Source organism: Alternaria dauci, chromosome 2 (assembly GCF_042100115.1).
Source record: "Alternaria dauci strain A2016 chromosome 2, whole genome shotgun sequence".
NCBI lineage: Eukaryota > Fungi > Ascomycota > Dothideomycetes > Pleosporales > Pleosporaceae > Alternaria > Alternaria dauci.
In genome coordinates, this window is record NC_091273.1 from 1,612,702 (window position 1) to 1,626,329 (window position 13,628).

General features: G+C 50.8%; 5 protein-coding genes across 5 annotated transcripts; 1 reads left to right on the forward strand and 4 right to left on the reverse strand.

Annotated features, from left to right (window-relative positions):
* Positions 1 to 823: 823 nt before the first annotated feature.
* ACET3X_002565 (uncharacterized protein) lies at positions 824 to 2,239 on the reverse strand (the record flags this gene model as incomplete). The annotated part of the gene is made up of 1 exon (XM_069449322.1): positions 824 to 2,239. One exon carries the CDS (start codon positions 2,237 to 2,239, stop codon positions 824 to 826), a length of 1,416 nt encoding a protein of 471 aa, XP_069309112.1.
* Positions 2,240 to 6,219: 3,980 nt separating this feature from the next.
* Positions 6,220 to 7,317, reverse strand: ACET3X_002566 (uncharacterized protein; the record flags this gene model as incomplete). Its single annotated transcript, XM_069449323.1, has 1 exon — positions 6,220 to 7,317. One exon carries the CDS (start codon positions 7,315 to 7,317, stop codon positions 6,220 to 6,222), a length of 1,098 nt encoding a protein of 365 aa, XP_069309113.1.
* A 961-nt stretch (positions 7,318 to 8,278) lies between these two features.
* ACET3X_002567 (uncharacterized protein) lies at positions 8,279 to 10,608 on the reverse strand. The gene is made up of 5 exons (XM_069449324.1): positions 9,830 to 10,608; positions 9,569 to 9,777; positions 9,148 to 9,515; positions 8,675 to 9,083; positions 8,279 to 8,621 (listed from the first exon to the last, which is right to left on the reverse strand). Exons 1-5 carry the CDS (start codon positions 10,145 to 10,147, stop codon positions 8,333 to 8,335), a joined length of 1,593 nt encoding a protein of 530 aa, XP_069309114.1. The 5' UTR covers positions 10,148 to 10,608; the 3' UTR covers positions 8,279 to 8,332.
* A 373-nt stretch (positions 10,609 to 10,981) lies between these two features.
* On the forward strand, positions 10,982 to 11,970 carry ACET3X_002568 (uncharacterized protein; the record flags this gene model as incomplete). Its single annotated transcript, XM_069449325.1, has 2 exons — positions 10,982 to 11,479; positions 11,539 to 11,970. The coding sequence occupies 2 exons, from the start codon at positions 10,982 to 10,984 to the stop codon at positions 11,968 to 11,970; spliced, it is 930 nt and encodes a 309-aa protein (XP_069309115.1).
* Positions 11,971 to 12,047: 77 nt separating this feature from the next.
* ACET3X_002569 (uncharacterized protein) lies at positions 12,048 to 13,100 on the reverse strand (the record flags this gene model as incomplete). The annotated part of the gene is made up of 2 exons (XM_069449326.1): positions 12,048 to 12,813; positions 12,862 to 13,100. 2 exons carry the CDS (start codon positions 13,098 to 13,100, stop codon positions 12,048 to 12,050), a joined length of 1,005 nt encoding a protein of 334 aa, XP_069309116.1.
* Positions 13,101 to 13,628: the final 528 nt, after the last annotated feature.

Genomic DNA, 13,628 nt, shown 5'->3' on the forward strand with positions numbered 1-13,628 from the left:
CATGGCTCGTTGTTGCGACGTTTAGAGCGTATAGACCGACATCTGTTTTCGGTACCTATTTGTCTTCTCTTGTGTAAACTATTACTATTATTATTTTTGTTCGAAAGGGTGGCCTAATGCTGCTCTCAATTCCATCTTTAAACATTCTGATCATATATGCAAAGTTCTGGTGATCTTTACTCCACTTTGATTCTTTCTATGTTGTTCTGACGCCACGACCAACTAAGGTGTCTCGAGGCGCCAGCAGCCACAGCGACGGCCGATACTGCAACCGAAAATTTCACCGTTGTGTTCCTAGTATTCCCGTTCACCAGTGACTGATGAGCTACAACATGACGACAATAGATACATGAACACTGACTGTCACGTCCTGTCTTTTTTTCTTCCGTACACGTCAATTCAGTGACTGACGTGTACCGAAATAAGTACCCAGATCTCTCTTCAGTGCAGCAAAAATGGGCAGGGGATTGATACGGGCTGACTCCTTGTGCTTCCGGTAATATAGCCTTCGTCTATGCCTTTGGGTGTTGTGCGGCTGAGCTAGGAAATTCTTGGGTAAGAGTATCGATAGCCATGTTCCGTGGAGTAGCCAGATGGATCCGGGAAGTGAACATAATGAAGCAGAGTGTTGAAGTGAAAACCCAGATCGTTTCCATTGGATTTTGTCCTTGCAATCACGCCTAACATGTGCTCATTGCTTTTGCCTTCAGATGAGGCCAGCTTGTGCAGCACTACCTGAGGCTAACCTGTGCTCATGCACACGTCCACGGGATCTTGTGATGGTATGAAACTTGAGACCTCAAGAGTATCTAAAACCATACATTCAAGGTTCTTGTTCGTCTGCCATGGCTTCGAGTCTTGTCCGGACCATATTAGGATTCGATCGGCCTTGCTCGTCGGTCCAGCACTTCAACACCTCTTCCCGCATGATTCTGCGCGGAGCCCTCTTTCCCGTAAACAGTTCAAATTGCGCGAATCCTTGCTCGGGTAATAGATCAAGGCCATCCAAACAGATCCAAGAGGCTGATGCTTCTTCACGAACTTGTTTCGTCAAAGGCGTATTGAGGGTATGATAAGCAAGCTCAATGACTACACCCCCTGATGGTGACTGCATCCAGTGAAGGGGAAGCGTGAAATTGGGTGATGGTTCTTCGCCAACGGCGTGCGTGGGTATGCAGGATACGATGACAGTCGGTGCGCGAAGATCGCTTGGCCAGGCTTCGGCCCTGGATTCGAGTATGCGAAACGTGGGCTGTGATCCTTGGACGAACGATGGGAAGAGCTTGGCAGCCGAAGGGCTCGCAGCTAGTTGGGAGAAGTAGCTGACTAGTTTCCGTGCATTCTGGACTGTTCGGTTGAAGATGACAATGTTCTTGATACCAAGCTGTAGCATGGCATATATTGCTGCCCTGGCCATGCCCCCTGACCCAATAACGAGGCTTGATGTGGTCGTGGGCCGAACAGCGTTAGCCGGAGAGAGTCCCCTTCGTATGCAGGATCTTATGCCTATCCAGTCAGTGTTATCGCCGAACAGTGCTTTGACAGGCCCAGATTGGTTACGTTCTTGGAAGAGCTCAACACCATCCGCATCGGGTATGCTGCCATCGCTGTTAAGATGGCGGATTGGAAGCAGCGTATTGATAGCTCCAATTGCTCGAGCATGGCGACTCAGGGAGTGAGTAAGTGCAATAGCATCCACCTTGAAAGGCTGACTGACTGCACTACCACCGAAATTTGGTTTCCGCAACAGCTCTCTTATGGTTTCGTCCAGCGTCGCAGTTTGAAGGCGATTGAAATGATGAGGCATACCGCACGCTCGATATGCCGCGTTGTGCATGGCTGGACTCAAGCTGTACCCTGCTGCCGCGCCGATGATGTAAAACTCCATGGGATCATACGTGAAAGAAGCGTAGAGAATATGTGTTGCCTCTGTGACAGTGAGCCATGAAGTCTCCGGGTTCTTTTGTGCTCTGGTTTCGAAGTTTGCACTTTTTCGTAGCTTTTCTGGTATTACCGGAGTAAGAACCTGGTTGAAGCAGGCGGAACGACGACCTGCGCGTCCGGTATTGTAGCATATCATGGGTATCCTCTGTGATTTGGCGTATATAGTGTTGCGGAATGATTGAATGGCGGCATTGTCATCCATGAAGTTTGCCGGCCGGGTAAAGCGTACAAGGCTACAGCCCAGGCGCATTGCGGTGTCATACTTCTCGAGCCAGAAAACATCGTACCAATCCATGGCTGCGTGAAGATGGCCAATTATCTTCGTTGACCCTCTCGACGCAACGATTGCTCGAATGAGTTCCTCATCCATTGTAAGGTCGACAGTGGCGAACTCGGGCGCCATCCGTAGGCCATACCACAAGTTCGCCAAATAAGAGGATGTGGAATGGCTGGCGCGTGTGGAAGGCGGCATGACATGAAAGATGATAGGAGTCACCGTACTTCTCCTGACTCTGAATATGCTCTTGCTAATGTCTTCAGCGTGATCGTGCGTAAGCTGCGTTGGTTCTGTGACGATCTCAAATGCATCGCAACCAAATTCCAACTCTTCAATATCGACTTCCTCGGGCGTGAGATCTGATAGCTGTACTTGCACAGCACAGGTGTAGTTTCTCAGTTCCAAATCGATGTAGGACAACGGAAAGTGACCGGGGTCTAGCGTGGGCGCATCGCTTTTGATCTTCCGGTGTGTATTTTGGGGGGACAGTATCAAAGCCAGGAATTTAAAAAACGTTCTCTCTGCTCGTTTCAGAGTCAAAAACGCGGGAACAGAGGGCTGGTGTGCAGGTGCAACTGAAAGGTGGGCTGCATTCGTTTCGGAGATGTTGTAGAACTCATAATTTGAGCATCGTCGGAAAACCGGGGTGCTAAGAGCAAGCAACTCTCGAACTTTCGATTCGTCCGTATCAAGATAGTCTCGTACACTGCGCACGTCGCGCGTAATGTGAATGACCGGGTGTGATGCCGAGAATTCGTGTAGCAGAGCTTGGCTGCTGCTGTCTAACGGAAAACCTCCGTTGCATACGATGATGGCGCCTTTGCTATGGGTTTTCAATGTTTCGCGTAGGATCTCTTCTTGTCTGAGACTACGGTTTGAAGATCCAAACTGTTTGCGATACGCAGTAGTTGAAAAGCCTGTTGCAGAGTGGAAGACACTCTCCATGTCGACAACCCTTCGCTGACAGGCTACCGAAGCCATCATGGCCAACGTTGCCTTGCCTGTTCCATGCGTTCCGATGAGCACGATCGACGCTCTAGAGTCAAACACCCGCCGGCATTCATACTGTGAGGGCGCTGGTGTTGACCTTGCCGAATTTGGTAAACTTCGCTGTTTGGACGCAGGCGGAGATGGTGTTGGCAATGAAGAGCGTCCATCCTTCGCTCCAGTCTCAGCATTCATCGCGGCAAAAGAACGCTTGCTACCAACCGTCGCGGAAGCCATTGTTTACAAAATTTGCGATCCGAAAATGTCTCGAGGTGTCAATAGCATAGGGTACAGCATGGCGTTGCAATTGGTAGCTACGACGGGTGTCTTAGCGAAACACGTGATGTCGGGCAGCCCCGCTTTTCCTCGGGGGTAAAACTTTATCCTTATGCACAGACGCCTCCCCAGCTTCTCCGCTACCTTACTCGGCAAGCTCGATGGCTTCTTTCGTAAGCTACACGGATGAAAGATGTCTGGACATCCAGTGTCCAGGCGACCTCCAATCCATTCCTTTGGTAAGGCTCCATGAGGCACTTCTTCGCTCTTTTTGCGACGTGAGAGGAGAGCTGTCGACCTATGTCTTTGCAACCCCAGGAAAAACGCCGCCAGGCCACACAAGATGTACCGGTAAAACGATTTCGGGTATCAAGGGCATGCGATCAATGTCGCAACGCTCGCGAGAAGTGTGATGCGAATCAGCCCAGCTGCTCTCCCTGCCTGGAAGCGAGGCGCATTTGTACCTATACATCAAACCCTAAGAAGCGAGGACTACAACCTGGGTATATACGCACCCTTGAAATGACACTGGCCTTCATATTCCAACAAAACACTGAAATCGAATCCTTGGTACACGACCAATTAGCTCAAAGACATACGGTCTTGCTAGCAAGGGGTACTAAAGAATCAAACCGTTTACACAAGAGCTGGACCAAGAGCAGATTTTGCCGGGATGTCACCAGAGCGTTGTCTGGAGAGCAGATAGGGACAAGTGAAGACAGGCTGCCAAGCTCAGATGATGACAGTGAGGTCGACACCGAGGATGCAACACTTCTTCAGATGACACCAAAACCTCAGCCTCAACATTCGGTATTAGCTCCAGATTGGGATATTGATAAGCGCTGACATTAGCAGGCTTCGCGACAAAGCGGTACAAGCTACATATCCCAAGAGATGGCCCCATCCTCGTTACCGGATCTCCATTCTCCTAGTCTGCAACAGTCCACAGGCTCTTCGTGTCTTACACCACTACCTGGCGACTGCTGGAGGCTGATCGAGCTATACTGTACCTATACGCAATGCTGGCTACCTATCTCAGACAAACTGGAGATTCTGAAGTTATCATATTCCTATCCGGAACAAGGACTGGCTCTCTCCTGCGATATGTCCAGCTCGGGAAGTCATGCCGAGATGTGGAGTATGTTCGCGGTTGGTTCTTCGCAGGATGACAACAACGTCTCTGGAGAAAGCTACCGCTCGTGGTCGCCTATTAAACTTTACAACATTGCGAGACAGCTCATCCCTGATGAGCTAGGAAACTTCGAGCTGGATCATGTAAAGGCTCTCCTCAATCTGGCCTTATTCAACATCAACAGAAGGCTGTTTGATGCTTCTTGGCATCTAGTTGGTGCTGCTTTGCGAATATCACTCATGCTTGCTGAAACATCTGATGTAGTTGCCTCTCGACGAAAGCATGTCATGTCTGGCTGCTTCGTACTTGACAGTCTTCTTTCCCTGCACTTAAAACGACGTCCTTATCTTGACAGGACTGATCTGTCATGGATGGGCAAAATAGAAGAGGATGGAATGGAAGAATGGCAGCCGTGGAGTGGGCATCTTAATCTTGGTCCAACACGTCAGTCGAACTCTCCGACACTTGCCCTGAGTACTTTCAACGCTCTCCTGGAGTTGGTTGATATTCTCGGGAGTACTTCTAGAGGACAAACAGCGCCAAATTTCTTACATGAAATGATCGGTCGGCTTGAGATGTGGAAATCGGCACTACCGCAGAAGCTTGAATACATCCGGAAAGACTCCGCCTTTACTCCAGCAACGCCGCCCGCGCTACTGCTGCGATTCACGTATCTTGTCACTGCATTCACGCTTGTCCCCTCACAGGCATGGCTTCAGCAGATCTTAGACATGTTGAGTGTACTACAACGGCAACTGGGAGCCACGAGGATGCCGTCCATCATTGCCTGTCTATTACAAAGTATTAGGAGAAGTGCCCATAGCTTGGCCCTGGACCAACCGACCCATACCCGAATCCGAGAGTTGTTTGCTGCACTCGGCCAATCATCCTATGAGTCTTCAGAAGAAGCATCAGCAGGTTTACGATCGGAATCTGCGACCCGAAGAGATACAGCTTCACAAAAACCTGAGAATATGCAGACCTCTCCTCAAGCTCTTGTGCCACAGCTTCGTGGCCCGTTCGTCGAGCGATATCACCAACTACCTGATCCTCCCAGTATGGCTCACGGCACAGTACCAGACATGGAAAACAATCACCAGGGACATGGTGTGCAGCCATTTGAACCGAACTTGTTCGACTTTGGGATGGCAGGACCAATCTTCGATCCCCACGACCCCTATAATGCTTTGGTATCCGGTGATCTGGGAAGCTTCCTCGATGACTTCGCTTCGAAGCACGGTGCCAAAAAACTGCAGAATCAACCACAGTTCATGGAGAACCTAGGATTCTCATCAGAAGTCAGCATGGCCGACCTTTTAGCAGCGGACCCTGGGCGGTTCATGCCTACCGCGTCGAACATAGGCCCAGATAATAGCGAGGGATCCCCCCAGTTTCCACTGAACACATTCTATGACGCTGGGTGAGCCCACAAGTAGTCCCCCGAATGAGATTCAGCCCGGGTGTAGAGCCGAGCTTCACGTGCTTCATATCATGCTCGAGACGTGTAAGAACGATGCTTGATTATTGGGTATCTCCTACATATGAACTACCAAAACGCCAAAAGATCTAGGCCGTCAAATGGAACACAATGTCAGGTCCGACCTTACAACCGCGCATACTCGGCTTGTTCAGTCCTACTCACTTCATTACGCGTTTTTTCCACTGATTTCGACCCATCACATCTCACCCCTGGATCAAGGTGCAAGTCATAACACATAGACAACCACGCATTCGCAGCACGCTCCGCCAGCTCTTCGACAACTCCATGATCCTCACTGTTCATGACTCGATTGAACAGCTCCATGCTAACCCAGCCGTCAAATCCGATGTCCTTGATGATAGCATGTGCGACATCTTTGACGGGCAAGTACGCTCCGCGGCTACTCTCGCCATAGAACAGCCTGCAATTTCTACTCCAAGACATGCGTGCTGGTTGTTCGGCGTTGTAGAAGGGGTGACCAGGTCGTAAGGGTTGTTCAAGACGTTCGGCATCGACGATCTGAATGAAGAAGATTTTCTCTTTGTGAGGTTTGATCTGCTCGACCAGTCGCTGAATCGACTCGCGAACTTCCTCATCGGCACCTGCGACCTTTCCAGTTTCCGAGGTGGGGTCTGCATATATCCTGCCCAAGATGTTGAAACTGTCCAAGCAGATGCCAAAATTCGGTCGGTCAACTTTCTGTACAATGTCCCAACACATCTCCCATTTGTCAACGTGTGTTCCCCAGCTCAGGCTTTCGTATGCGAATCGGATGATTGGTGTCTGATGTAGCCCGAGATCCGCAATCTCTTGGAGGTCGCTTACGATAAGGTCGATGTCGGAAGAGCACTGGTCTCGGGAAAGGAAGGACGAGGGCACTTGAACGATGTCGGTTCGTAGGACGTGCGCCAGTTGCATCCAAAGCTTCATCTCTTCGACCCGCTCAGCATGTCGCTTTCTATCCAAGAGACCCTCATAGTGCATGAACGGCTGGAGACATATGATCTCAAGACCGAAGGAAGAGCATAGCTCACGGACCGAGGCAGCACCTGCCAGGAGACTAGATGGAGAATCGGACCCGGAGTGATCAACCAAGTCTTCGTAGAAGAGCTCGATGCCCTCAAGTCCATGTTTCGCAGCCATGGAGAGCTTGTATTCGAGGCTGTGGCCAGCGTAGCATCGGCCTAGAGACATGGAGGAGATACCCGGACGGCACGTCATGATGTGATGCTGATGGAAGAAAGATGCGGAAGTTTGTGTAGTACGTAGTATGTATGTAGTATGATATTGTACAGGATACAACTATACAATCGAAGGTTGCAAAGCTAGTAATCGTAGTTACACGACTGATAAGACGTCTACGAGGCGACTGACGTATATCTAAGACCGTTCACAACCGACCGCGATCTTGATCTACACACCCTCCATCACCGCTTCCTACCGTGTAAATACGCGGTGAATTCTACTGATACAGACAAGCTCGGCGGATATTGGATGCTGAACGACCCGGAGTAATGCTGGAAAATGTGAGACGCTACCTTTTGCAACCGTGCTGTTCCGGTGCAAGCAGCTGAAAAGCACACCCTGGTGTCGGTGCAGATGCAGATTTGACGCTAGCCTAGCGGAAAAGCACTTATACCCCGAGCACGGCGCCACTTCGGTCACCGATGGTTGTTACCACGGTACCACTGCGGGATCGGCGCAAAAGGAGTGTGGAGATGGCGACAAAGGCACGCCCTTTGTAGAAAGAAGTGGACAAGGGGAGCTAGCCCACCTATCCAGCTCTCTGTGAAGGGTGTAAAGGCGTTGTTCCTGCTGGCAACGATTGGCGGTTCGCAACTGGCATAGCCGTGAATCCTGAAAGTGCCCATGGCCGTTCTGTGAAAGCTGGCAACGCTTTGTACGCTGCAGGGTCCATGATGTCATTACGGTCAAATCATTGGACTCACATGTTGCGAACAAATCGTCGTTTCAGAATACACCGACACTCCTTGGGTGTTGATTTCGGCATCTGTCGACAGATCACAGAATGAACTGTCTCTAAGCATAGCGGTGACATACAAGCTACTTGAAAGCTTTTTTTTATTGCTATCGAGCTATGGAAGCATTTGTGAATGGCACATCCCAACGAATAATATTTGCAGCTCACGTTTGCATTGATGAAAAGAGGATTTCGTTGAAGGTGATTCTTTCATTGCTGTATACGACATTGCGTGTGTGCAGGACAATCGAGCGCCTAAGCCATCTCGGTGTGTTCATCCGCTCTCGCCTTCTCATCCCTAATCACGAGGTTCACTTCCTCATTCTCCTTCATCCTATCAACCATGACACCGTGTGCCTTGAATGCAGGCTTGACGGTGAAGAGCTCGTCCATACGCTCGAGTGGAATACCCTTGGTTTCAGGAATCAAGAAGAACACGAACGGTATGCTGAGCAGCATGAGACATGCGAAGAACATGTACACTCCGTAGCCCATAGTACTGAACATTTGAGGGGTGAATCTTGAGATGATGAAGTTCCAGAACCTGTAAACGTCTCAGTAAATGTCTCGTATGCGTTTCATAAAGTGAAAACTTACCAGTTGTTAGCCGCCGCGAAGGCTTGACCCAAAGAGCGGGTCTGCTGGCTGTACATCTCAGAGTTGATGACCCATGGAGTACCGTTCCATGAGGGGGTGTAAAAGGCGGTCCAGAGGTAGAAGAAGAAGACGGCACTTATGCCACCGGAGGAGAGCTCGCCTGAAGGGTTAGGGTTGTTCGCCGGATCCGCGATCTTGATGTAGGCAGCAATGTACCACATGCAGAGAGAGCCGCCTAGAGCACCGAGCATGAGGAGCTTGGTGCGACCGAGATGATCGATCAACCAGATGAGCCAGACAAAAGTCAAAACGCATTTGACGACACCGAAGATACCGGTGGTAAGGAATCCTTCAGTAACACCGAGACTCTTGAAGACGGTTGGCGAATAGTAGTTGATCGCGTTGATTCCTGATTAAGACATACAAAGTCAGCACATGTTTCACACGCTGTTTGTGCAGAGTTGTTTGCTTACCAGATCCGTTCTGCCACAGGAACAGCATGCCGCCGAGGAAGAGGCGGTATTGTACCTTGCGCTGCTTAAGCGCGAGGAATGGCTTCCAGAAACCAGGTCCAACAGTAAGTCTGTCGTGTTCGACCTGAGCATCTATAGCCTCAAGCTCTTCAATGATATATTGGTGGTCCTCGGGAAGGTTGCGGATCCAGCAGAGATCCTTTAGCGCTTGCTCGCGCTTTCCCTTGCTCAGACACCAGCGGGGTGATTCTCGCATCCAGAAAGCACCGAGCAACAAGCAACCAGCGGGAATGAGCTGCACTGCAAAAGGAATGATCCATTGCTTGTGCGAAGGCGCCATGGTCTCTTGGAGACCGTAGTTGATCCAGCTATCTGTGAATTAGCATGTGCTGTTTGTGAATGGCGATTGAGCTGGACTTACAATCCAACGAGACCTCCCATCTGCCATCCGAGCTCGTAGATACCAACAAGACGTCCACGAACAGCTGGCGGCGACAATTCGGAGATGTAGATTGGAACCATGTTACTGCATCCACCTACTCCCAAGCCTGCCAGCACACGGCCACCGATGATCAAACCAAGACCTCGCTCACCATTGGCACCCAACATCATACCAGCGCCCAGGATGAACTGAATGTGTTAATCTCCGCTCTTACTACCACGAAAGCACCGTGTGACTCACTATGAGGACCCAGAGGATGAGAGACTTCTTCCTGCCGATGTAGTGACTGGATGCATATGCTCCAAAGGCACCGAAGAAAGCACCAGCTTGATATACCGAGACAATGTTGGCCTTGGTGAGGTTTAGGGCTGCGGGGTCCATCTCTGCGAAGCGGAATTCTTCAACGAAGGATGGCAGAGCCAATGTCGTGCCAATGAAGGCACTGTCGTAACCAATCATGCATGCTGCCCATGATGCGACACACGCTGCTGTGTAGACTCTCCAGTTGTAGACAGCCTTGGGCGTCGGTCGATCCTCGACGAGGGTAAGGAGACCCATATTGAAGTTGAGGAATCGGTGTACCTGTAGAGTTCAGAGTTGATGGTCTCTGTTGGTACCGACGTAGAGATTGAGGTCGTCAGCCAGGCAAGAAGGCTTGGCTTGGGCGAGATGAAGGAGAGAAAAATCCAACAGACGAAGATCAGTCTGCACCTATATATCCTAGCCGAGATGGATCCGACAACGTGCTGTTTTGCGGAGAATGTGGAGAAAACGCCACAAACCCCATGGAGATGAGCTACGAAGGAGTCAAACAATCGCGCACACACTCATTGGCCGTCTGGTTCGTGAAAAGGATGATGCTGACCTTGGCCCGGAAGAATCGCTAAGCACCCCAGGAAGAATCGGACACTGTGCGATCGCATGGGCAAGCCATGCTCTCGCCGACCCCGGACTAGATTCGGGGTCCTGAGTTTTCACGCCGGTCATGCCTAGTTGGGAAGTGAAGGAATTATCCAGAGGGGGGGTGATGCCGCAGGGTCTGGAAGCGTATTTACACGCGAGGTTTAGCGGCCGGACCTTTTTCGCTGATTGGATGAATCGCGGAGCAGTCACAAGAACACCGGTCAGTAGCACCAACGTCAACACGCTTGACTCGCATCTGCTCCACGTGTGACATGAGTTTTTCCGGTTCCCAACGCGTTGAATCTGGGGTATTGGCGCATGCGTTAGACGTAATGCTGGAGCTAAGCTTTACCACCAGTATCCTTCCTCTGAGATCTCATTATCCGGAAGAGCATCGGTTATCAGCGAGACGGTAAACCTCACCAAGCATCATTCCATTCCTGCAATACACAACACACGACGCACGACACATAATTCCTACATACCATCATGTCTACCGAGACTAGCATACCAGAGGTATCGCAAACTGAGCGTCATGGCTACCTCTTCGGACACCCAATCGCACACTCGATGTCGCCCTTACTGCACAAGACCGTATACGACAACCTCGGATTAAACTGGGCACAATATCCTTTGGAGTCAAGGGACATGAGCCTGTTCCTGGAATTGATCAAACACCCTCAATTCTACGGAGCCTCGGTGACAATGCCTCACAAAGTTGCCATACTGAAACACCTCGACGGTCTTACAGAAGAGGGCCAGGATGTAGGCGCAGTAAATACCCTCTTCATCCAAGAAGACGCTTCTGGAAACCGATTGTACATGGGCACAAACACGGACGTAATAGGCATAAGGGATGCATTCGCATACAACGTGGAGCCAACCAAGTTTGAGAATAGGCCAGCGTTAGTAATCGGTGGAGGCGGTGCAGCAAGAAGCGCGGTATATGCGCTGAGGAAATGGATGAAAGCCAGCGCGATATATCTCGTGAGTTCTCCTCTACAAAAGATTACGGTCGGAAGATGGTGCTAACAGTGAACTCTCAGGTCAACAGAGACCCGTCAGAAGTCGAAGCAGTAATAAGCGAATGCACATCCCGCGGCTACGGCGACTCTCTCATGCACGTCTCCACCGTCGCACAAGCACAAAGCATAGAGGGCGTCGGTGCAATCGTAGCCTGCGTACCAAACTTCACACCTGTCACACCGGCAGAGATCGAGGCGCGGCAAGTCCTTGAATGCTTTCTGGCGAAGCCGCATAAGGGAGCGCTACTGGAGATGTGTTACCATCCCACCACTTGGACGGAGATCGCGGAGATAGGGAAGCAGAATGACTGGCAGATTGTGCTAGGAACGGAAGCGTTAATATACCAAGGGCTGGAGCAGGATCGGTATTGGACCGGAAAGGCGGTCGCTGACTTGCCAGTCGAGAAGGTACAAGAAGCCATTGCCCGGAAGCTGAGTGAGGCAAGATTGTAGAAGCCAATTAAAACGAATATATCCACGTACACTTTCCACAGGCCACATATGAATCCAAAGGGTTATATGAAAACTATCTATGCTCCAGGTCGCGAATAGTCGAGGTTACGGACTCGCCGCCATACTTCACGTACTGTCCTTTCTTGACCCTGTCTCCCTGTTTCTGTCGGCGATGGTCCAGCGGGCCTGATAGCCAAATACAACCGACTCCCCAGCTTCACTTCCTCGATGGGCGCATTAGCCTCATCCTCCGGTGGATTCGCCGTTGTGATCAGTCCCCCGGCTTCGTGTAAGATAGCAATGCCAGCCGCAACATCCCACTCCCAACACCCTCCTTCCCACCAGATGTCAAACGCCCCCATAGCAACATATGCTAGATCTAGTGTCGCACTACCTAAACTTCTGACTCCATGCACCATGCCTCCTCTTCCCTGTCTTCCTCCAATTTCAGCCGCCATGTTGACAAAACTCTCAATCTTGCGGTGCATATTGCCATCTGGCGTATCCCTTCTATCCTTGCCCCATTCACATGAGAAAATACAGCCGCTAGGTGCATTTGCTGGCATGGGTGGTACGGGGTTGCGCACGAGCGGGAGACGTTGAGTTTCGTTGTAGAAGGCGCCGCGACCAGCGCAGGACGAGAAGAACTGATTTGTGAACGGCGCGTATATGACGCCAATCAGCGGTTTCGATTTGTGGATAAAGGCGATGCTGACGCAAAACATGGGGAAGAGGTGAATATAGTTTACTGTTCCGTCGAGAGGGTCGACACACCACGTAGGTGAGGCGTCGATTAGATAGTCGCGGGAGGAGCCTTTGCTATAGGTTTCTTCGCCGATAAATCTATCAACAATCAATACACAGTTCTGCCGCCAAAGATTGAAGACCTACTTGTGCTTGGGGTACTTCTCAGCTATTGCCTTCTTGACAAACGCCTCGACATTCTCGTCCGTCTCCGTTACCAAATCGACGGCGTTTTCTTTCTGAACATGTTCCTTTTCTTCGCCTATCGCGTTCCCACCATCGATTCTCAATTGCGCGGCATCCATAAGCATCTTACCCGCCTTCCGCCCCAACTGGACGGCAAATGCGTAAATCTCATCGAGTTCCTCTCTTGATATGTCCGTCATGTTGATTTCGCGTTGTTGTGTATACAAAGAATACTGGGTTGGAGTGGCAGAAACGCCATGGCGCACCTACACGCGCCAAAAGCGATCACGTCGCACATGATCCGTCTAAAGCCGTGTCGGCTAGGAACGGAAAGGGTCCTGATAGCTACATGTAGGGAAGTGGGACGTCGTTCTTTGGGACTGAAGGCAAGACGGCCGATCATAGGGGTGGGGGTAAGGACTTTTCCCCTTTCCGAAAGCCACCGGAATCTCGGAACGAGGGTGCGCTGAGAGCATACGCGACGCGAAAGTCAAGTCAATCGCATTGTCGCGATATCCCTCAACGCCAGCACAGTTCAAAAGGCACGAGAGTCAATTTATTGACTTGGATCGTACCTATAGTTACCATTTCTGGCCGTCTCTCCCGTCCCTACCGCCCAATATGCCCAAGTCTATCCTCCTGATAAACGGCCCAAACCTGAACCTCCTCGGCACGCGCGAACCTACCATCTACGGCTCTACATCCCTTTCCGACGTGATCGCCTCGGC